At 37.6% G+C, this 25335-nt stretch overlaps 2 protein-coding genes across 2 annotated transcripts; one reads left to right on the plus strand and one right to left on the minus strand.

Annotated features, from left to right (window-relative positions):
• The first annotated feature begins 6134 nt into the window (after window positions 1–6134).
• LOC18424303 (serine/threonine-protein kinase BSK1) lies at window positions 6135–17244 on the plus strand. The gene is made up of 9 exons (XM_006828892.4): window positions 6135–6441; window positions 6632–6767; window positions 8496–8629; window positions 10672–10777; window positions 14444–14529; window positions 15051–15239; window positions 16245–16409; window positions 16556–16669; window positions 16768–17244. The coding sequence occupies exons 1-9, from the start codon at window positions 6148–6150 to the stop codon at window positions 17020–17022; spliced, it is 1479 nt and encodes a 492-aa protein (XP_006828955.1). The 5' UTR covers window positions 6135–6147; the 3' UTR covers window positions 17023–17244.
• A 445-nt stretch (window positions 17245–17689) lies between these two features.
• On the minus strand, window positions 17690–24967 carry VAR1 (FtsH extracellular protease family). Its single transcript, XM_006828893.4, has 5 exons — window positions 23574–24967; window positions 19849–20095; window positions 19549–19732; window positions 19229–19400; window positions 17690–18003 (listed from the first exon to the last, which is right to left on the minus strand). Exons 1-5 carry the CDS (start codon window positions 24888–24890, stop codon window positions 17782–17784), a joined length of 2142 nt encoding a protein of 713 aa, XP_006828956.1. The 5' UTR covers window positions 24891–24967; the 3' UTR covers window positions 17690–17781.
• Between the last annotated feature and the right edge of the window lie 368 nt (window positions 24968–25335).

A 25335-nucleotide genomic window follows, 5' to 3' on the forward strand; every position in this document is an offset into this window, starting at 1 on the left:
CATCAAAAACCCTCTAGAAGTGAACATTATGATATTGGGGAACCTCCAATTGATCATATTGACCTTTAGATGTGTATTATGAAGAGAAAAAAGATTTTTAAGTCCTAAAAACAGATATTTTGTAACAAGTTATATAGACTATCTATTTTTAAATATTTTTAAATCTACTTGATTTGCACTATTTTTAAAAGGAATAATATTTCTGTACACCTTATTTTGGTGTACTATTCCTAATATATCCAAGTTTTAAAATTTTTTTGGCAGCATAGAGGTTTGAGAAAATATATCTTCTAACTCTATGACCAAGCTGACTCATTTTGATTTCATTTTTTTAGTCCAAACAAAATTTTTAAAAAACACCTATATATATATATATATATATATATATATATATATATATATATATATATATATATATTATTTTTGATAAACTTCTCTGTTTTTTATAACATCTCTCTCTCACTTTTTGTGGGCTTTCTCCCCTAAACGCCTCTCTCCTTTCCTCTCCTCTCCGCAATCCCCCAACCCTCTCCCACTCACTTTCCCTTGCCTCTCTCCCCCAAACCCTCTTTCTCTCTCTATCATCATTCCCTCGTCTCTCCTCCACACCCTCTTTCTCTCTCTATCACCTTAATTCATCAACCCTCTCCCTTTCACTCTCTCACCCCTCTCCCCCAAACGCCATTTCTTTCTCTCTCTCTATCGCTTCTCACCCCAAATATTTATTGAAGGCAAATTGTTGCTATTTGCTGTTGATTTTCAGTATCAAACAACAGTTGTTTGCTCTTGAAAATCCCAATAAATTTTTTGATAAATATATTGACTGCATTGGTTATAAATCATGAACATACATCTCACTGTTTGTTGTTGATTTTCAATACCAAACAGCAGTTGTTTGCTGCTGAAGTTGGTTGCATCAAGTTTTGCGTTAATTTGGTTGCTCATATGCTGGTTGCATCAAGCTTACGCTTTTTATCATGAATTTTTTACTTTGTCATTGTGCAGTTTTTACAAGGTTGCAACCTTAAACAATCCAATCAAGGTGCACCTTAAAATTTTATCATAACATCTAATTTTGTTATAAAAAATTCTTAGTAGTATCTTAAAATCTATTTTCATACTTAATTGGAAAATTTTAAATTTAAAAAATGGTTAAAATCAAGTAGATCTATAAATATATGAAAATTTTGAAAATGAAAGGTCTAGATAATGTGTTGCAAGATTCACTATTTCGGGATTCGAAAACCTCTTGTTTTTTCATATTCATATATCTCAATATCAAGATGATCGATTAGAAGGTTTTTCAACATTAAAACAACATTTCCGATAAATATTTGAGGTGCATTTGTGATTCTACATTTTAAAATTGCAACCTTATATAAACTTTTCCTTTACTTAGAATACCTTTAGATAAAAAGTTACTATATTATGAAGGAAGAATATCAATCGTCCAAAAATATTGAATACATATATATATATATATATATATATATATATATATACACACACACACACGGTGCGGTTTGTATTGAGCCTAGGCTCTAAACAATCAAATTAGAACCTACCTTCAAATAGTATTGAGTAGTGTGGTTTCATTAATGGAAAGCTTTGTGATAGCCTTAAAATATATTTTCATATTTATTTATAAAGTTCAAAGCTTAAAAAATAGTGTAGATCGACAGATATATAAAAACTTGAAAATTGACGGTCTAAAAATACGTTACAAAATACATTATTTCCAAAACTTGAAATCTATTTTTTTCTCACGTCCATGCATCTTGATGTCAAGATGATCAATTTGAAGATATTTGGGCATCAAAACAACCTCTTCTAATGAAATTTTTGAAGTAGGCTCAAATTTGATTGTTTAGAGCCTCGGCCCTATATAAACTTTTTTTCATATATATATATATATATATATATATATATATATATATATATATATATATATATATATATATATATATATATATATATATATATATATATATATATATATATATATATATATATAAAGTTTATATAGGGCCGAGGCTCTAAACAATCAAATTTAAAACCCACCCCCAAAAATGTCAGTAGAAGAGGTTGTTTTGATGCCCAAATATGCTCAAATTGATCATATTACATCAAGATGCATGGACATGAGAAAAAAATAGATTTCAAGTTTTGGAAATAGTGTATTTTGTAACGCATTTTTAAACCGTCAATTTGTCAGTTTTTTTTAGATTTGCTCGATGTACACTATTTTTTAATCTTTAAATTTTATAATTACAGACGAAAATATATTTTAAGGTTATCACAAAGATTTTCAATATTGAAACTACATTTCTCGATATAATTTGAAGATGCGATTTACTTTGATTATTTAGAACTTCGGCACTATCTATACAAACAACACCGTGTGTGTGTATATATATATATATATATATATATATATATATATATATATATATATATATATATATATATAAACTCCCTCTCGAGAATTTACCAAAAAATAAAAAATAAAAACTCCCTGTTGAGAGATTCCTTTGTCGTCCGTCCCTTGTCTTGTCACGCTTCTCTAGAGAAGACGTCCTTTGGTTGAGAGTTTGAGTCACTCAAGCAAAACCATAGAAACATCATAATTATCAAGTTCATCGAAGATTTTATACGGGAGATTAGGGACCATTTTCGTGCGAGGGGCCACCAACTTTAAATTAAGACAAGCTCAGCAGACAAATCCAGCTCAATGAACCAATATGAAGCAAAGGTTTCACTGTGATTTATAATGCTTATTATTCTTCTTTTGCAATCTCTTTTTTTTTTTTTTTTTGCCACGGATGAAGTTTCTATAAAGCCTAATCTCTATGAAAACCAAATAAAGCATCTCCTTAAATTCTCATCTGGAAAGTACTTTCGGTCACGGAAATCTTTATGGTAGCTCTAAAATCAATTTCCAATGCCAACAATATGATTTGAAACTCAAAAAATCATATGGATCTTGTTGATCTTTGAACACTTATTTTTAGGGTGAAATGAATGGTCTAGATAATTTATCAAAACATACACTACTTTTTCGAGTTTATGGATCTTGTTGATCTTTGAACACTTATTTTTAGGGTGAAATGAATGGTCTAGATAATTTATCAAAACATACACTACTTTTTCGAGTTTGAAATCCTAATTTTTTTTCACACCAATAATGTTTAAGTTGAGATGACCAATATAAAGGTTTTTCAATGTTTGAATTACAAATTTCGATGAGTCATTAAGTAAGGCTTTACTTATTTTGATAGGGCTGCAGCCCCATCAAACCATTTTCCTTTTACAAAACAACGTTCCAATTTACGATTCATAAACAATGTGGGTGCAAAGAGGATGTCACTTTCCATTAAAGCATAGATTCTCTTAGCTTTGACTATAATTTAATTAAAGTTTTCTATCCACTTAAGTGCGTGTAATCACCATTCTCTTAACTTCGACTATGATTTAGTTAAAGTTTTCTATCTACTTAATTAAGAGTGTGTAATCACCTATCGAGCAAACTTAAACCCCATTCCATATTTTTATTAAACAATGACTCTTTGTGGAGGAAAGGTAGTATTCATAGTCGAGCATAATTTTGAAAGCAACGTGTGGTGCTACATGTCAATTGCAAATTTGCTCCATATCCGAAGAAAACTATTTGGGTACGCACCTTATACCATAAAATAAAAGTGAGGAAAATGGTTTCATGGGGCTGCAGCCCTATTAAAATAAGTAAATCCTCACCTTATAATTCATCAAAGTTGTAAGCAAGAAACTTTTACATCGATCATCTTGACTTGAACATTATGGTTGTGAATAAAACAACAGGATTTCAAGGTCTAGAAATACTGTATATTGTAACAAATTATCTAGACCGTTCATTTTGCTTTAAAAATAAGTGTTCACAGATCCACAAGATCTATATTAGTTTTTGGGTTTCAATTTTTATTTGTCAGTATTGAAAATTGATTTTAGAGCCATCATAGAAATTTTCGTCGCCAAAAGTACTTTCCAGATGAGGATTTGAGGTGAGGCTTTATTTTATTGTCATGAAACCTAGGACTCATAAAGACCTCACCCTAAGAGTAAAGCGCGCCTTTAAATTATATTAGGGGATGTAATTCTAGTGTCACAAATCTTGCAATGGCTTGAAAATTTATGTTCAACTCTAGTTATGAAATTTAAATATTCGAAAGATATATAGTTCGAACAGATCTATAAGAAGTTGAAAATCTTGAAAATAGACATTTCAAATAACTTTTTACAAGGTACACTATTTCTCGGTCTTGAAATACTTTTTTTCTTTATATCCGTACATCTTGAGATCGAGACGATCATTGGATCCCAACTTCAGAACACTTTTTTTGTTTTTTACTGGAGTTTGAAAGAGCACCTTACCGGTATAGTATAAGGTTGCAACCTTATATAAACTTTTTCCAAACTATTTTTGAGGTGATTATGATTTTAAAGTCACAAAATCCAGTTTAAGGGGATTAAGGAAGTGGTCTACTTGATGACTTTAAAGTTTTAATACCCAATGAAAGAATATTTCTTTAGTGAGGTTCGTAGTGAATTATACCCCATTTTGTGGCATTTTCCAAATAAATGGAATTAAAAGACGAGGCTTACCTCCAAAGTGTCCGATAAGTGTCAAATGAATCAGGGAAATTACTTCTACTCACGTTCTGTGATCCATACAAACACACCCTAAGTTTCATTGTACTTCTCCACCTGTACATGAGTTCTTAAGTTGTCTCCATTGTCCATTTTTCACTTTTCATCCACAATTGATCATGGATGAGGAAGAAAGCGCTTGGCTACACTATGCTCCCTAGGGCGTGTTTGGTGTTTGATAAGCAGGAGTTTATAGAAGTGGGAGACAAATATCCTACTTGCATGTTTGATATTACTGTGTGGAAGCTGTAAAGTGGAAGGGTACCCTTCCGCACATCTAATTTTTTAGAGTTGAAATAAGTTTATTTTTGAAAGACCCCCTTTGCATTAAAAAAAGGAAAAAAAAAAAAAAAAAAAAAAGGAAAAAAGAAAACTCCTCTAAAATTGGGTCAAGGAAAACCAAATTGGGCCCTCAACATATTCACTCGTCAAATGCCAATATAACACACACGTTTCCTTGTCTTGGTTTTTTAAAGTTTAAAGCTTGAAATTCCCACCAAAATATAAAAAATGCGTAGTCCGATGGAATGCGAAATCAACATTGGCATTGGCCTATTGATGTAAATTCTCTCATGATATTTATCAAGGTTTTAAAATGAGCAAATCAAACTGGCCCTTTCAAATTGGGAATCATCAAGGTTGATCTAGCACTTAAATATTAAGAACCGGCCATTTCGGATTGGTGTTTGTGATAGAACTATCTGGTTGGTTCTGTCTAAAATCTTTCATTTTATTTTTAATACTTTTTCAATTTTTTTATTCCTCAAATTTTTAGTTTTTTAATTGCCTAACTCACTAAGTGAGCAGGAGCAAGAGCCGGATTGCCGATCAGGACCGCCGATCCACCATTATGGACCTTCACATTTACCCAATCTAACCTCCATGGGCGCGTTCCATGCTGATGGGGGGTGCATAGAAATAGGAAGGTGTTTGTGTGAGTTGTTCCTCTACTAATTTAACATGCATTTAAGCGTATCTTGTGTGAACTCAACTCCTTAGACTTCTTTATCCGAGGGAGGAGTCGCTATTCTTAAAACAAGTTACAGAAATGCCCTTTCATCCACCACAAATATCTGTACGTCTCAAAGTTCTGCACGGAGACGTGAGGGGCATTTTAGACCGCATCCAAAAGGGCACGGCACAAAATAAGGGAGGGAGGGAGGGAGGGAGGGAGTGCAACACTCAAATTCTCCGGTCTGATTTTCCACTTGTTTTCTGGTGATCCTTTTTTATTGCCGCGTTTTTTTTTGTAGAGAGAGAAAGTGAGTGAGTTTGCAGGTGACGTAACTCTTTTTTTATTGCGTTGCTCTGCAACTGCATAGCCTCTTCATTGCACAAAGCGCACACAGGTCATCGGATCTCCTTTTTATTACTCTACACATTCATGAGAGAGAGAAATCAAAATAAGCAGAAAGCTCAGAAACCCACTTGCTGAGAGTACAGGAGAGAAGGTCTTTCATAGAGATGGGGTGTTGTGAATCTACGTTGAAGGAGACGCACCCAGATCAAGATCAGCATCAGGAGCTTGCGACTGCTTCGGATAAGGAGGCGTTGGAAGTGGGGAACGTGCCTGCGTTCTCTGAGTTGTCCCTTGAGGATTTGAGGGCGGCTACTCAGAATTTCAACTCAGAGCTCATTGTTTCAGAGAGCGGAGACAAGGCTCCCAATGTGGTTTACAAGGGCAGGCTTCACAACAAGCAGTGGATCGCTGTCAAGAAGTTCTCTAAGATGGCCTGGCCTGATCCCAAGCAATTCGCGGTATTGCTTTCTCTTGTCCACTCTAATGGTTTCTTAGTGTGACTTTCTCTTTACTTTTAATAGTTCTCGTTCTCTCTCTAAATACTGTAAATACTCTCATGGAATGTTTCTCTCTCTCTCTCTCTCTCTCTACTTTTTCTAGTTTCATGTGTTTCTCTCTAAATTGGGGATTATCAATGTGTTTTTGCAGGAGGAGGCCTGGGGGGTTGGGAAATTGAGGCACAGAAGGGTAGCGAATTTGATCGGGTACTGCTGCGATAGTGATGAAAGGCTCTTGGTTGCAGAGTACATGCCCAACGATACACTTGCCAAGCATCTCTTTCACTGTATGTTGTTCAATACTTTAATCTCCCGTTTTCATGATTTCCAGTGTGGGGGTCTTATCTTTAGGTTATGGTGAGGGTCACAGTGAAGGAATCGAATCGAAATTTCCCATCTTAAGCATATATACTCTATTGCCTGATTTTGTTCTTTTGTCTCGAAGCATGCATTTTAGTTATGCTTGTACAATGCCAAATGAGAAAGACTCTTGTCTTTTGGATCTGAAATGAAGGACATGATGTAACTTCTTGTGCACTTGTGTGTGTGTCTGTCTCTCTCTCTAGATCAATTTCCCTACTGGAAATCTTCTTATTTGATATCTCTAATAGTGTGTCAGCTGATTGAACAGCTGCCACTTTTTAGTTCTCATATATTTTGGTTGTGTTTACAAGGAACCAACAAGCTGCATCTTGCTCATCTTCGATCTTCATCTTCTCGTACTGAAATCGTGATCAATGTGCTTTTGGTAGCATGGTTTCTTATGATTTTTCATAGATGTCATGGTCTGTTATTGTTTTGTTTATATTGTGGTCTCATTTCCATAGATTTCTTTGTTGTTACTCCTTTATTTATTCATTTATCAAGTTACTACAATTTTTCCTGAAAGATTGTTTCCTGTTTGTTTGAATCATGGTTCTATGACTGGCCCAAGTCAACTCGAACGAGCTACTCAGACTCTCCCTATGGGTGAGGCGGAGTCGGGCGTACACCCTACTTGTATGTTGTAGGTGTACCTCATGTGCTTCCCCAAGCAGTGCATTGCTTTGGCGAGATACGTAGGACTTGGCTGAGTAATGTCGTAATGTGCAAGACTCGTCCTGATTCTGGCACATAAGCTCCATTATGAGCTAGGTTTTTTCAGGCAATTTATGAGCTTTATTCAGAAACAATTGTGCCTTTTATAGAAATAATTGAAACAAGGAATCGATTGGGGTTTATAAAACCCCATAAGGATCACACAAAAAATGAAAGGTTGATAAAAATTCTAGCTTTCTTTGGAGTTCCACAGAGCCAAAAAACCAGCCTGCCATTTCTTCTTGGTCATCCTTGAATCTCAGTCTTTTCGACTTATTCTTGTTTCATTTTGTAGATTTTATGGTCTTCTATGAAATCCCTCTATCAATTTGCTTATTGGAGACTTACAATCTTGAGATTTTCGTGTTTTCTCCTTGGATCTGTGAAGAACACACTGTTTTTGGGTATGCTTCGTGAATCCATCGATTTCTCAGTCGATTGTCAGCCGTGTCCCTTGGCCAAGTTGAGTTTCTGAACCTTGGTTCAAATGTTACTTCGAAGATATCTTCGCTTCTCAAAATGTGCTGCTTCATTTTAGGGTCTCTGAATTACTTGAAACATCTAGTGTTTTTGGTTTGAAAATGCATATTTATTTTTTGCCATGAAATTTCCAACTCATGTTCTTGGCACCTTGCTCTACCTTATTATGAACTCTTTCGTTACCTCAATAAAGGGCAGTCTGACCCTTGCATATGTTCATTGATTGTTTGTTTGATGCCTTGAAGTTATGCCCATGGTTTCGTACTTTTTTTGTCTATTTGGTTTCTCTTGTCTGTTAGAAATAGAAAATTTAGGTGCCTCTTTCTTTATACTACCTACTAGTTCCCATGTCCACTGATAAATTTATACGCACATTTGTCTCCTTGCATGATTGTATCTTTTCCTTTTTCATTTAGTAGTCTGCAAATTTCATGTGCTTTGGTATTCTTTTTTGATAGGGGAAAATCAAACGATGGAATGGGCGATGCGTCTACGAGTTGCCCTCTATATTGCTGAAGCATTAGAGTACTGCAGCAGTGAAGGCCGGCCAATATATCATGACTTGAATGCCTATAGAGTTCTCTTTGATAAGGTGATACCCACATTCTTCCTTGATCATATTTGATTTTCTTACTTGAAAGTAGTAATTCTTGAGGACTTTGTTTTCACTTCCAATAATCACTCATGCTCTCTTTGTACAATAGAATCCCATGCTGTCTTAACCACAGAAAACAACTTTCCAACGATACTTATTTGCTGTATGTTGTCATGAGAACTGCTGTATGATATGTCTCCTGCATGCTTCATAAGTGTTCATTATCGGTCAAGATAAAATCCCATGCTGTCTTAACCACAGAAAACAACTTTCCAACGATACTTATTTGCTGTATGTTGTCATGAGAACTGCGGTATGATATGTCTCCTGCATGCTTCATAAGTGTTCATTATCAGTCAAGTTAAACTGCAAATTGCCACATTGGTTATTTCTTCAAATGTGCAAGTTGTGCATTTGATGAATAACATGTTTAGGTCTTCTGCCAAAGGATATTTTTGTGATTATTTTAACATATGTGCAATTAATAAATAAGATTTGTAGTGTTCTTCAACTGGGATTTGCAGGAAGAAAAATATTATGCCTGTTGGTTCTCTTAAGTTGTCCCACAAATCCTGTTTTCTGATCAGAAAGTGTGGATATGAAATAATATGTCAGCTATCGTCTTCTATAAGATATTGAAAATTAACCAACTGCATTGATTGGCTACTATATGTGAATGAAGAGTTTGGTTAGATATGTACCACAGGATTATGTACTGAAGGGGGTTAGTTCTCTTAAACGCTTAGGAAGATGGCTAAAGCCATTTAAGCAATAATCACAGGCCCCGGGTCCTCTTCAGCATTGTCTTCATAGTTTTCTCAAAGAGGAGAGAAAGAAACAAGTTGGCATGTTGGCTGATTTGATTATTTTCTTGTAATAGGTGGCTGCTTTGAATGTTTGTATAGTTAGAGCAAGTTGATGGCCATGCAAAGAAAGATGCTATTCTTTCCTGTATCAAGCATTACCTGGAATTTCCTCTATGATTTTGAGTTGCAGTGATGCTTCAGAAGCTATTATAATCTATTAACCTTGTCACTGTGTATTGCTTGAATCTGTCTATTTGAAAGTGGTGAAATTCCTTTATAAAATGCAAATGGGATTCGATATCCTCTAGCAGGGCTGCACAGTAGAGGTGAAATAGCTTCAACAATGGCTCCATGTTACTTTCAGCTCCATAGGCAGTTCTCTTTTTTCTATTCTGGTTAGGTAGGGGTGGGATCAATGAGAGAGATTTTTCTTCTTATGAAGGTTTACTTAATTTGCCTCTTCATGAAACATTGTTGACGTGGATAACCTTGACTCTCATTTTCTCATATTCCATCCCATTAGTAGTTGTGGGCAAACTTGGCCACTAGGTTCGTCAATTATTTTAAAAAGCAAAATATATGAAATCAACAGTTGAGTTTCCTCGGTAAAACCAGCATATGTTTGTGCAATGCATTGATTCCTACTTTTTCAGGTGAATTAGGGAGTTTTTTTTGGGTATATCAATATAATTGCTTCCAATGTGCATGGCATCCTTTTCTTTTCTCTCGTTTCTTGTATGGCATTTAAGACTCCAGTATCTCATTCGCCCTTTTGGTCTCCCTTATGCAAACTTACCCTCCCCTCCATCCCCCCTTACACAATATGAACATTCATACTTACAGACAAAATATAGACAAAACAGGAAGGAAGGAAATCTATTGTGTATGCTGAATCTGTCATAACAAATGCGGAACTGAAGCATCATCTAGTTCTTGACTTGCTTGAAATATTTCATCTTCTCCTATACTCTTGTCAATGAAATCATTGATTTGTGCAAGGGATTTTTCCATCACGTGAATGGTATTTGTTCCTATTAGGGCATAATCTCTTTACAAAGTTTGTATGTTATTTTGTTGATAAATCCATATTTTTTCTTTTAATGGATGATCTCTGTATATTAAGCAGATAAAGCTTGATTTTTGAAACAAATCTAGTGTAAACAGTGTTACCTGTAAGAAGTTTCAATCTGTTCTTCATGGGGAATCAAAATTCATTGTGTCTTATTTTCACAGGATGGTGATCCTAGACTTTCCTGTTTTGGTCTTATGAAAAATAGCAGAGATGGAAAAAGTTACAGCACAAATCTTGCTTATACACCGCCAGAGTTTTTGCGAACTGGTAGGTATTTTCTTCTTAACAAGGAGTTTATTTTCTCCTTTTTCTATAATGTGCATAAATGCTTTACTAAAATTCCGAAACAGAACTATGGTGCATTGGGACTTCATACCTACGTTCAATTTCATCGTTTTGTGAGTATTGTCAGATATGTAGTTTGGTTTATAATCTGCCCTGCCTCTTTTCTTCTTGAGCTTCAATTTTGCCATTATGTCCAAATTTGCATTTCGTTCTTAGTTGTAATGACAATTAAATAATGGTATGCATCTGTTAATTCTAAGAGTTATTGCCATGCTAAAGTTTCATGCAGTTCATGTAAGCTAAGATAAAAATGGAGAAGATGCTTCATTGATGGGAATGTTGTCATTAGCTTTGACGATGCAGTGAATCGAGACTGGTTAATATCCAAAGAGTTAATTTATAACTTCACTGCTCCTGACATAGCTAATAAACACAGATTTTGAAACAGCTATATAGACAAAAGAATTATTGTGAATGACTTCAAAATCCCTAAATAGTAATCTGAACGTCACAAAATTTGATACATGTGTGTTTAAATTAGGACAGAGCAGTTCTGTGAGAATGCAGTCTCTATCAGCAATTGATCCACTCGTCAAATGTTCCTGACACCAGGAAGACCAGAAGCCTCAATGTTTCAGAAGATTTTGACTCCACATCTTTGTTTATAGCTTGATCATTGTGAATTGTGAACAGTTAGATCAGTGAAATTTGCTACATAGAATGCAATAGAAAACTTCAAGGAATCTTAGCACTATAATTCAAAGGAAAATGGTTTGATAGGGCTGCAGCCCTGTCAAAATAAGTAAAGCCTCACTTTATAACTCATAAAAAATTGCAATTCAAACATTAGAAAACCGTTACATCGATCATCCTAGCTCTAACATTATGGTTGTGAAAAAAAAAGGGATTTCAAGCTCTAAAAATATGATTTTTGTAACAAATTATCTAGACCGTCCATTTCGCCCTAAAAATAAGTGTTCATTGATCCGCAAGATTTGTACTATTTTTTGAGTTTCGAGTTTCACTGTCGGTGTTGGAAATTGATTTTAGAGCCATCATGGAGATTTCCATTGCCGAAAGTGCTTTTTGGGCGGGGATCTGATGTGAGGCTTTATTTTGTTTTCATAATGCCTAGGCCTTATAGAAAACCTCATCCCTAATTGAAATCCATTAATCTGATGTGTAGGGAAACTCTAGGATTTGACCTTTGCTCTGCTGTCATGTAAAAGATGGTACATGAGAGTGACAAGTGGTTTTATTAAGTTATGGATCAATCAATGAGTCTTAGATGCAACTGAGTAATGGGATGATGACAAAAAGTACTCTTTTGTTCACCCAGACTTGAATGCTCCTATCTATCTACGGCAACAAAAAGGCTTCCATGGACCCCTGTTGTACCTACAACGACAGCCATGCTGAGCCTACGAGCACGCCTTAATGAATGATAATCTAGATGATTTATGAATTGTTAGTTCGCAGTTTCCCACTGTATAGATCTCAACTCCTCCCTATAGAAGCTCATATAGTAAGATGGATGTTGTAATCTACTGAATTATGCATTTTCAATTACTGTAATATGCATTTACTATGCATAGCTGTATTTACTTGCAGGATAATATCTAAGCTCCCTCCTTATTAGACAATATAGTACTTTGTCCAGAACTATGGGATTAAATTCTTAAATTTCTTGTTAACACATTTTCCTTCTAAATATAAAGTTATGACATTATTGGTAAGCATCTTTCTGTCTCTCTCAGGTAATAAAAAGTAATTACACCTTAATAGGTTACAATAACTAGTAAGCTTCAATGCGATAAATGGAAAGTAATTCCTTCTCAGGTTCATGGACCTTAGATGATACTTGTCAGAGAGATAGCGTTCTAAGTAGGGCTGTTAAGGGCCACTTTGTATGTTTTTGAGCTGGACGCGGGCTAGCATTGCCCCAGCCTGAAAAATTTTGATACACATATGAAAGTCTTTTCCCTATATTTTTATAAGGCCTGGGCTTGCCTAATTTTTTTATAAGGCCTGGGCTTGCCTAATTTTTATAAGGCCTGGGCTTGCCTAATTTTTATAAGGCCTGGGCTTGCCTAATTTTGAGCAGGGCCGAGACTGGGCCCGAAACTATTTTTTTTGGGCTCGGGCCTAACTTGCATAGTTTGGGGCTGGGCTCAGGCGGGGCAGGCCCGTTAACAACCTCATCCCGCCCCATTAACAGCCCTAGTTCTAAGTGTGCCTTTTACCAGAAACTCTTGGCTTTCTTATCTACCTGACAGTTATTTGGCCACGTATGGCACGTGTTATTCACATAGTGTAATGGTAAATGCTCTTCAAAGTCCCACATCTGTAAGCCATCCACAATTTCTTTGCTATATAAGTTCAAAACTATTGCTTTTTATGGTGCCATATACACCTCTTGTTTGATTTTAATTGGAGGAAATTCATTCATGCAAATATATACTAAAAGGCTAGTGTGTTTTCCTTAGCACATCCTCTCATTTTTCAGGAGACTGAAAAACTAGACATTGTTTCTAAGTTTAGTTCTGAGACAAAGCATAAGACGATGCCTTCAATGATAGCATGATAAGTTTTGCATCTTTAGGACATGTGAATACACTTTACTTCCCCGAAACAAACTCCTTTGCATCGAGAGACTCTGTTATAGGGATTTCCCCTATTCCATTGTTTCTCTGTTGCAAAAGTGGACACATTAAATTTGACTGTGGGGAAATCTTGTCAGGGCTTATGACCATTCCTTATCTCCCTACAAACAACTAGCCAGATGCTTTTCTTACCAAGCTGCAACCTCCTTAATTCATCTATTAGGAAAACTCTTCCTCACTGATACTTGGTAGAGTTTAAGTGTGGGTGTTGGATATTTTATCATTGAATGACTTATATTTTCACATGCCTTCGTTTGTCATTTACATATATAGTAAGGGAACTCAAACCACGTGGCCCGATGTCGCTTCTGTATGAGCCCAAATGTCTTTTGTTATTCATTTATTAGAATCCTTTCATTTTTTGGGTCCTTCCCGCCAACCACCCCTGCTCCCCTTCCCCCATCCGCCCCCGGCCTAATACTCTGGGTCCTGGTTATAAATTGAATTTTGACTTGTTACTTTTGAGATCTATCTGGCAAGGGTAATTCAATGGTTTTGATGCTTATAGCATGCTTGAAAGTGTTTCAATTGTACAATGCGCCACGTTATCGAGACTTGGTATATATGTCTATTATTAACTAATAAAATGGATATTTAATGGTTTTTTCTCGGTAGTGATTTTTGCTGATTCACAAATATTTAACATGAACAATTGATTTAGTGGAAGTCGGTTGCATCTTCACCTTGGACTTAAGAAGCTAGATACTTTATCTCTTATCCAGTTTCCACAGTCTTGATTCAATGTTTTCAAAGAGCAGTATTTGATAGTATTCTCCACTATAGCAAAATTAGTATACTATTTTAATAATGCCTTGGTCTATCCAATAAGTGTGCAGAACTTTTTCATGCCTCTGATTGCCTGTTTAATTCAGGTTTATACTCATGACGGCTAGCTTTCATTCCCTTCAATTTTTTCCAGTATGGAGATATGTTTTTAGTGTTGCACTCATTTTTATGTTTGAGTGGGGATGTCTTTTTTCTGCAGGAAGGGTTACTCCTGAAAGCGTAATATACAGTTATGGAACTGTTGTCTTGGATCTTCTTAGTGGGAAACACATTCCTCCCAGCCAAGTAAGTGATTTATATGCACTGATATTACATGATTAGCTTTTAGGATTCCCATGTTAAATTATCCTTATCATTGCAAATCTACCTTAAATCTGTTGAGAAAGGAAGAATATGGTGCTTCATTATGTCATCCATAGACATGGGGAGAACGAAAACAGCTTAAAAGGTTTCACGTCTCTGCTCTCCAGGATAGTTAGTTTTACTACGCTGCGGTTTATCCACAATACAAAGAACATTATCTGTATATTTGTTGGGAACGTGGTTAATTACTTTCATCATCATCATTTTAACCTTTTCTCAAGTAATGGGGGTCGGCTACATGAATCCTGATTCTCCATTCTGCTCTATTAAAAACCATATCCTCAGTGAGACCATAAGTCTCCATATCTTTTCGTACAATTTCCAACCACCTCTTTTAATTACTTTAATAATTAATATGCTTTGGTGTGGAGTGAAGGTATACTTGTATAAAGTTTATGCAATTTTTATCATAATCAAATTCTCTTTGATTTATCTGTATGTAGGCTCTTGACGTGATAAGGGGCAAAAACATCCTGCTCTTAATGGATTCACACTTGGAGGGAAACTTCTCACCTGAAGAGGGAACTGAGGTTGTCCGCCTGGCTTCCCGTTGCCTTCAATATGAACCAAGAGAGCGACCTAATCCAAAGAGTCTTGTTGCAGCACTGGCACCTTTACAGACCAAAACAGATGTAAGTATTTTTGTCTGTGAATTAGTACTGCCTATAATCTAATTTACAAATTTAGCTATTTTTTCTTATGGCCTGTTTGGAAGGACTGTTAAATGCATTTGGTTCTATTATTGTTATACATTGTGTACATTGACTCCGCTAATTTGAAAATTGCTGCAATAAGGCTCTCAATGCGCATGACCTCATTTCAGAAGAAAAACAATTTCATCCTTGTTGCTTTTAATGCTATTCAAATTAGACCTGGGCACTGCAGCGATGTAGCCCCTTTTAGGAGTATCATTAAGGTAATCATTGATTCATGTATTGATGACTGAAATTCTCAAGACATTTTTTTGGAGGCTTGTTTGGAATAGCGACATTAGTTGCAAGTATTTAAGTAGTTGCCCCATGCTTCTTGCGATTTTGTAAAGCCTGATCACAATATTAGAGAAGTGAGGATAAGCAGTGTTTAAGCAGCAAATATCATAAATATACTAACAGCCTGTACCCGTTAAGACTCCCTAAAGACATCTTAGATTACCTTTGAGAGATTATCATGTTTTGCATAAAAAATGATGCAAACAGCCGCAACTCCCATATTGCCGCAGATTTTTAAAACAGAAGCATATACTAGGAATTTCTTAAGCTGCTTCCGTATTTATTTGTAAATTGTGTTCTCCTCATTCAGGTTTAAGGCTGAATGAGGAATTAGTTCTTAACCGCTCATGGTTGTTTAGTCTGCACTGGTACCTTCAGGTCAACTTATATACGCCAATAGCATTTCGTTGAAGTTTCAATGCTCCCGATCAGCACTGGACATGTGCTAAATAAGGATGCACAGTTTTAAACTTTCTTTTATTGATTTATTTCTGGGCAGGTTTTATAGAAATCTAGATCACAATGAAATTCAGTCTCGTGAATTTTGACCTAATATTTGGTCTAATTTTTTATGCTAACAGTTGGTTTGTAGCAACCTCATTAATTACCATTAATCATTATCTGACAGTGATTGCTGTCAATATGCAGGTACCTTCGTATCTGATGATGGGCTTCCCAAAGCATGAAGAAGCACCCCCCACTCCACCGCGTCAGCTTTCTCCATTGGGAGAGGCCTGCTCAAGGATGGATCTCACAGCCATACACCAGATCTTGGTCATGACTCACTACAAGGATGATGAAGGAACAAATGAGGTATGCTGGATTTGCTACCTCGATCAAAAGTTAACCTATTTTTTGTTCTTTCTGAATCTGTAATGCCAAGAGTTCGAGGTCTGGATTTGTAGTTTTGTAATGCTAATAATACATTGCCATGACGTATTCTTCTTCTTCTTGTCTAGCTATCTTTCCAAGAGTGGACCCAGCAGATGAGAGATATGCTTGAGGCCAGGAAGCGTGGGGATTATGCATTCCGTGACAAGGATTTCAAGACAGCCATTGACTGCTACAGTCAGGTATGTTGTCTGGGATTTCATAGGGTATCACCAATGGTGTGCGAATGAGAGAGAGAGCACCAGATTATATGTCATACGTTCCATGTGGTGTCTTGCAGTTTATAGATGTCGGGACAATGGTATCACCAACGGTGTATGCAAGGCGGAGCCTGTCCTATCTTCTTTGCGATCAACCTGATGCTGCGTTGAGGGATGCAATGCAAGCGCAGTGTGTTAACCCCGAATGGCCAACTGCTTTCTACATGCAAGCAGTTGCACTCGCAAAACTGGACATGCATACAGATGCTGCAGATATGTTGAACGAAGCTGCTGCCCTTGAAGATAAGAGGCAAAAAGGAGGGAGAGCTCCATAATAATCTATTTAATCAATCAAGTAGAAGCATTTGTAAAAAGCCTGCCATGAATTCATGTGGTTATGCACACACTTGGCTAGCAGGACCATGATCAATTAATTAAGATGAGAATGAATGTATCATGTCCAAGGGCTGAGATTCGTGGTCTGGAGCAAAACTGTAAAAAGTTAAGAGAACTTACCTTTTTGGCCTAACAATTAATGCATATGCCTTTCCATTAAATCATTTGTCTTGTGAAATATGCAAACAAGGTGTGGTTTTGTACAAGGCTTTAAACAATCAAAGTAAAACGCACCTTCAAATAGTTATGGGTAAATGTGGTTTCAATATTGGCAATCTTTATGATAGTTTTAAAATATATATTTATTTTTAATTATAAAATTTAAAGCTTCAAAAATAATGTAGATCAAGTATATCTATAATGTAAGTCAAGCATATCTATGAAAACATGAAAATCTTTAAAATTAACGGTCCAAAAATACAGTATAAGATGCATTATTTTCAAAACTTGAAATCTATTTTTTTCTCATGTCCATACATCTTGATGTCGAGATGATCAATCAGAGGATATTTGGACATCAAAACATCATCTAGAGAAATTTTTGACGTGCGCTTTAATTTGATTGTTTAGAGCCTCAGCTCTATATAAACTTTTTACACACATGCCTTTCCATTAAATCATTTCTCTTGTGAAACATGCAGTGTACATATACATGCATATGCATACGCATATGATACAGAAATATTTAGTGTGCTGGTCTATGCTACAAATAACTCAGCCTTTCCATCAATGAACAGGCTCATGAATTCTTCTCCATCGACTGTCTCCTTTTCAATGAGGAGCTGCGCAAGCTTGTGGAGAATGTCGATTTGGGTGGTTATGATATGCTTTGCTCTTGAATATGCCTCATCTACAAGCTCCCTCACCTCTGAATCCACCACATCTGCTGTCGCCATTGAATAGTCCTTTTGTGAAGACATCTGCATATTTCCATTAAGCCCAAAGAATCACGTCTTTGCAAACAATCTGATCCGCCTAAACTGATTGGAAATGCAAACTATAATCCAAAGGACTATAAGAAAACCATAGTTCAATCGGCAATTCATGTCCATTAAACTATTGCATGATGATGGAGAGATGGACCCATTAAAACGATACATGATACCAAAGATGGGTTGCCCACTTTTTTTTTCTTTTTTTTTTGAGAAAGTTAATGGGTTGCCTGCTTCAACACCGCCTATTACTTTAGTGGACATTGATGACCCAACAGACAATATGGATAGTGATGATCCAACGGACAATCGTTTCACTGATAACACACGCACGGGATATCCCGAGTCACTTGGAACTGTCCCCTCCAAAGGTCCTGACTCACTAGAATAAAGGCCCTTGACATGAACCATATAGGTAGCAACCAGCAGGTTTGTCATCGCTGATTTTTTGAGTCCTGAAGAGTGGACCCAGATTCCCAAAGTCCAACCTTGTTATGTCTTCTAATTATATTTAATGGCATTTTTTGCCCAATATCGTTGGACTTGCTGAGCTGACTTGGCCAAGTCCTGTTTAAAAACACTGGTTATAATATACTTGAGCACTGATGATCGCATATAACTTGCTCCTGTGGGAGCATACAGTACAGTTAACTCCCTCAGGCAACTACTTGGGAGTGTTCTTTTTATCTGAAATTCTGGAATCCACTTAAGAATCACCAGAGGATTATATTCAGGGAAAGAAAAATTGGACTTTGAGTTCTACAAACTTAGACCTTGCCCTCCAAAAACGTTCCTTTTTTAATCTTGGGACATTAAGTTTTTCAAGTACATCTAATGTGAGATTTGAACTTTTTCTTTTTGAATTTGCTCGCCAGGTTCAGGAGGTTATATCTCCAAAATTTGGGGTCCTAAAGATACTCTGCAGCTTCAGTTTTACCCAAGGAAGCAAATGGACAGTGTGCTCCCATGGGAGCAGAGAATCTTTTTGCAATTCTGATAAGCCCTTGGCTGAACAGATCATATACTAATTCTCTAGTTGGTAGCTGCTGATAATGTGTCACATTTTGGTCCAAATTGCATCCAGTACATATTTTTGTTCTTAATTGTGGAACCAATTTGCTGAGAGAGTATACTGTGGAGACATAATATATTGCTTCGCACTTTTTTTTATATAGTGGAAAATCAATTTTTTATAAAATCAAAATTCCCATACCTGCTGACCCAAAAATGGGTTCCCACCAGGTCCTCCAATTGCAACCTGCCCAATCTTCTTACTAAACCCAAACCTCTCAACCATCTGCCTTGCTACCCGAGAGACCTGCATGAAGTCATTTGAGGCACCTGTTGTCACATTCTCCTTTCCGAAGATTACCTCTTCTGCCACCCTGCATATCGAAAACAACAATTTCGTTCATTGAAGAATGGAGAACAAGAAAGAGATTCCATGAGCTGAAGGTTTATAACCCACGGGACTTGGACATGAGAGCCATCCATCAGGAAAAAGATAGGGATTAGAGGTACGTTTGGCAGTACCTTCCACCCAATGCAACAGCCATCTGGTTCTCGAGGTAGCTTCTGCTATAAAGTCCAGATTCAAGTCTCTCCTCACTTGGGGCAAAGAATGTGAGACCACCTGCTTGGCCACGGGGAATGATAGAGATCTTGGCCACAGGGTCATACTCGGGCATGAGTGCTCCTACCAAAGCATGTCCTGCCTCTGCATCGTAACATGCACAACCCAAGTGAATAAAAAGGAGTAGACGGCTGACAGATTGCTAGCTGGGTATGAGCTCAATAGAGAGATATAGCAGAAGAGGTGAGTGAGTGAGGCACCATGATAAGCAACAAGTTTCTTCTTCTCATCTGAGACCACAGCATTTTTCTTCTCAGGCCCTGCAATGATCCTTTCAAGGGCATCAGAAATCTCATCTTTGCTTATCTCCTTGAGGTCTCGCCGTGCCGCGAGGATAGCAGCTTCATTCATTAGGTTCTGCAGATCTGCTCCAGTAAAACCAGGGGTTCTTCTTGCAATCTTTTCAAAGTCTACATCCTTTGCCAATGCCTTGCCTCTTGAATGAACCTACATTATTAATAAGGTTCCATGAACAAGTTTCAACCAACAATAAGGTTATTGAGTTTACAGTTTTTCATGGTACCATATTTACATGATAGTTTTCTTATCATATCTTTAAAATGTTTGCAAAACCTCTAATTCTCCACCAACAGAACATGCTAGTTCCTGTTTATTTACTACAGAGTGCCATAAGCAACTGCCAGAAATTCGTGATTTTATGAATAAAAGTGCATCTCGTCATTCTCCAGATATTTTAATAAGGAGAGAGTGGAGAGCAATATTTGAGTCATTCCTGTCAACAGTCATAGTCCAACCAACTGTACCTGTATATGTAGATCTGTTGAGCCCAGAATTACTAGGCTTCCCAGTCTGGTGGATTTTCATATAGAGAAAGTCATCAATTATATACCTTTTTTTTTTTAAAGTTATCGATTATCTACTGTATGGAGTGACCATCACTTTCAGCTCACATGATTTATATATTTGTATGTGGACGAATATTTGTTAACATCACAATTAACCCCAAAAAAAAAAGAAAGAGAAAAAAGATGTATGGAACATTACTGGTCCATTAAGCTAGGATGACAGGCCAATTCATGAATAAGTTCCTAGAGTAGAAAATCTTCACACAATAGCCCTTTTGAGGTTCTATTCAGGTCTTTTGGGATGATTGACGGTCTACAAACAGGTGTTTGTGTTGTCATTGATGACAATTTGTTTTATCAGAGAAGCAAACACAGCAGTAATCTAATATTCAATACAGAGGTTGAATATGGAACTATGCCTGTAACAGCAAGATTACTCATACATTGATCAGGGCATTGTTCGAATAAATCTGCTCTAGATGTGTAAGACGACCTGAAAGCAATGAGAACTCCCATAAACCCACTGTTCCATGATAAAAGAAAAATATATACTATTGGCTAATCATAGTGCTTCAGACGAGGTTGATAGTGATAGTGGTACTTTTTCAAACATGGAATGGGATAGTCGCCTCAAGTAGCAAAATAAAATATATTTTGAATTGTCCAGTTTGGAATGATAAAACTTCATTCACCAGCTTGAGGGGGAGGAGTAGCATAAGTCCATGACCATGTCTTCAGGCCATCTATCTTATTGAAGTTAGTGTTTATATATTACATCATTCTTTGTTGAAGCTTGTGATGGAAAATTGGAAATTGTATTTTATTTATCATTAGTATTTTCTGAAGTACTTGTTTAAAATTTTGAAGTATTGGAACACACCCCAGTTTCATTAGAAGGTTCATACCAGAGGTCAAACAGAGTTTGATATGATGCAGTTTGTGATGGATAACACCCATGTACATGTATGGGACATTCTCATGTTGTAAGACCTGGGGCATGAGGACATCTCTATTGCATATACAGGCTCCTTGGATAAATACAGATACAATACGCCACCCCCCCCCATGAGAACATCTCTATGGCATATACAGGCTCCTTGGATAAATACAGATACAATACACCCCCCCCCCCCCCCTGCCCCCGCTCCCCCCTTTGGATGCATTACCCCAAGAAAGGGGTATTTTCACATAACAGTTATTTCTTTGGATATAAATGTGCAATTCAATAAACATTGCAAAACATGCTAAACCAATCAAAATAAACAAAAATCAGCTTGCTCAAGAATATTCTTATGCAATGGCCAAATCAAAAGAGTATGTTGAGGAGACAACTGTGAAAGAAGCAACAATAGATCAAAGACCGATTGAGTTTATTTATTATTTATTTACCTTTCTTTTGGGTGGGGGGGTGGGGGGGCATGGTTTAGGATTTGAGTCTGTCCTTTTTAATTGACAAAAGTGGTTGTCCATGTGGGAATGGAAATCTTAGGCCAGGGTTCATAATTGATGCAGAAAATCTCATAATACCATTTTTGGAAGGTTCTAAAAGGCTTTTGCAAACAGAGGAATCTGATGGACGTTTGGCGTGTTTCCACTGAAAGGGAGTTTTCGAAAGTTTGAGGATATGGAGGTAAGGAGACCCTTTCTCAACCTATTGATGTACAACATGGATAAATTTATCAATACAATCCGTAACAGAGGCAAAAGAAGTTCTGGTTAAGGGCTATACACCATGAAATGCAACATATGATATAATGCTCACACCATTGCGACTGGGGGTCCTCCTACAAGGTATGATCTTGCATTGAAATTTATGTTGAGATGCTTTGAGAAGGCCTTGTTATTGCCAAAAAAAAAAGAAGAAAGGATGCTTTGAGAAGGCCTCAGGTTGAGAGGTAAACAAATAAAAATCAATGATCATTCATATTGAACTGGAAGCCAATGGTTTAATGATGGGGTGTCTGGGCCTCTACGGTGACAGGGGGATCACCAAACCATTTCATAAATTCATCTATCGATTTGTATTGAAAGTCCCAATTAGCCACTTTTCAATGGCTGAGAAGATCACCAGGAAACACACATAAAGAAGAATACAGTGCCCTCTTTAGGGGCCGCATAACACACATCAACTTCACGTAGTCCAACAATCTAATTTTTGCTGCAACTGTCTGCTTAGTATACCCAAAACAACAATTGGTAACCTAGATATTTCAAGTGGAATGACAGGCATTAGGCAAATAGAATTCAAATTCCCTTGAAGCAGCGAAAAGAATGATTTTGTCCTAAGGCTCAAGAGCGCTTGACCATTTCAAATTTGGAAATGCTGACCATACTATTTACGATTATACAATTCTGATTATTGGGATCAGAGACAGAGTGTTCTTCTAGATGAATACCTTAAGATACTTGATTTAGGGACAACAAATCAAAAGATAGGCATATTTCCCATTCTGAAAGCTATTAGCGAGTGTGTAGCAGATATTAGGGGCAGTGTCCAAATAACCATAAGAGATGGCTGCAGGTACTGATTCTGGATCACCAAATGGTGATGGAGATTCTTAGGATGAAGTGCTCTTTCTAGAACATGAATCCTCTGGGGGGATCAATTGCTCCTCTGCGGAGCCCAAGTTGAGCAGAGATTCAAAAGTAAACTGCATTGGAGCAAGTTGAGACTTATGTTAAGAAATGAGTACACAAGGGAGAGGAGCCAATGATTCATCACCGTCAAAACAGAGGATCTCAATTGGTTAAACTTAAAAGTGTATCATTTGAAAGAATGAGGAAAATAAAAATCAAGATCTGCACATAATCATAGCTGTCTACAAGATTATTCAAAATGGAAGTTGCTTTTATGTCATTGTCCAAGGATAATCTGTAATTCCTTTATACACTAATGATAAATATTATTTACAGAAAACTGTATGGAATCTCTCGAGTGGTAAGCACTTCGGATGGAACTGTATGTGTCATGGAAAGTGAGGACCTACAAACCTTCTTTTCAATTCAAGATTAGGCCTGCCTAAGTATATGTGTCGCTGTTATGAATGAAAAAGAAGAGAAACCCAACAATTGCATGATCATAGTTCATGTCTCAAAAAGGCAAAAGTAAGGTAACTAACCTGAAGGATCTTCACCCTTCCGGCGACATCAGGCCTATCCACAGTGACCTGCCTATCAAACCTCCCCGGTCTGAGCAATGCAGCGTCCAACACGTCGGGCCTGTTGGTGGCTGCCAGCACAATTACCCCGCTATTTCCGGAGAACCCATCCATCTCAGTCAACAGCTGATTGATGGTCTGCTCCCTCTCGTCATTCCCTCCCCCCAATCCAGCCCCTCTCTGTCTCCCCACCGCGTCAATCTCATCAATAAACACTATGCAGGGTGCCTTTGATTTGGCCTTCTCGAACAAATCTCTCACTCTAGACGCCCCAACACCCACGAAAAGTTCGACAAATTCGGAAGCAGCACAAGAAAAGAATGGCACCCCTGCCTCCCCGGCCACAGCCCTTGCCAACAAGGTTTTCCCAGTGCCTGGTGGACCCACCAAAAGACACCCCTTTGGAATTTTGGCACCGAGAGCAGTGTATTTATCTGGATTTTTCAAGAAATCAACGACCTCTTGGAGCTCCAGTTTCGCCTGGTCGGCACCAGCTACATCGGCGAATGTGACTCCAGTTTCTGGAACCTCCTGAAACTTGGACTTGGACCTTCCAAAGTCCATGGGACCGCCAAGCCCGCCAGGCCCACCAGGTCCGCCTTGGGCCCGACGAAAGAGGAAGAATAGCCCACCGAAGGCCAGGAGAGGGAAGAAGAGGTTACCAATGAAGTTGAAAAGCCCATTTCCCGAATCCCCCTCCGCAACCGAGATGTCTACACCGTTCATTGCAAGGATGTCGATCAAATCGGGGTCATTAGGGACGATCACCGTCGCTCGGCGGCCACCAACGGCTGTCAATTGGAGGACGCCACCGTCTTTGCTGAAGCGAACTCGCTCGACTTTGCCCTTCTTGACAGCGTTGAGAAACTCGCTGTAACGCCACTGCGAGCCATCCGGGATGTCAGGGGAGGAAGATTGGGGTTTGGGGGCAGAGAGCAGGGAGTTGGCGAAGGGGGAGGCGGCCGGCTGGGTCTGGGCCTGGACGGCCATGGAGGGCTCAGACTGGGGAGGTGAAGGGGGAGAGTCAATGGCTGCTAGAGAGAGAGAGGGGTTGGAGGTGAGAAGAAGGGTGGATAGAGCGAGAGAGGGGAGAGGGTGGGGTGCTTGAGGAGGAGAATTTCTGGGGAGAGAGGCGGCGAAGAGGAGGCGATGGTTTCTTCGGAGAGAGGGTTGGCGTTTTGGGAGGAGGAGGAGCAGGTGGCTTCTGTGGATGAAAGGACTTGATGTTGTTGTTGTTGTTGGTGGTGGTGGAGAGATGAAAGAGTTGGAGCTCGCCATCTCTGCGCTGCTTCTTCACTCCCTTTCTCTCTCTCTCTAATTTAACACAATTCTTTCTTCCTTCCTTCCTTTCACTCTCTGAGAAGCGCAGGCAATTGGAATATATATATCTGGTGCTGCTGCCAGTCCAAACGTGTACCGTTTCTCATCCAATCATTCAATCTTCTACCTCGCCCCTAAATAATCCTACAACAACAAAATGAAAATGGGGAAGATTCAAAGCTCCCCTCCGACCTTATTTTTATTTTCCATGGAAATTTCATATCATTTCATTTCGTTATATTCACATCAGATAACTGTTTCAACTTTCAAAGAGTGCTTGTTAGACCCCCTTTTGGTTTTGCCCACCCTAACCAACTTAAAAAAATTCCAAAAAAACAAGGAAAATGCTTGTGATAGATTTTTTTGGGAAGTATTTTGTCCAAATACTTATTTTTACCTTTTC

This window comes from Amborella trichopoda, chromosome 9 (genome assembly GCF_054954075.1).
Source record: "Amborella trichopoda isolate Santa Cruz 75 chromosome 9, AtrichopodaSantaCruz75HAP2 v2.0, whole genome shotgun sequence".
NCBI classification, from domain to species: domain Eukaryota; kingdom Viridiplantae; phylum Streptophyta; class Magnoliopsida; order Amborellales; family Amborellaceae; genus Amborella; species Amborella trichopoda.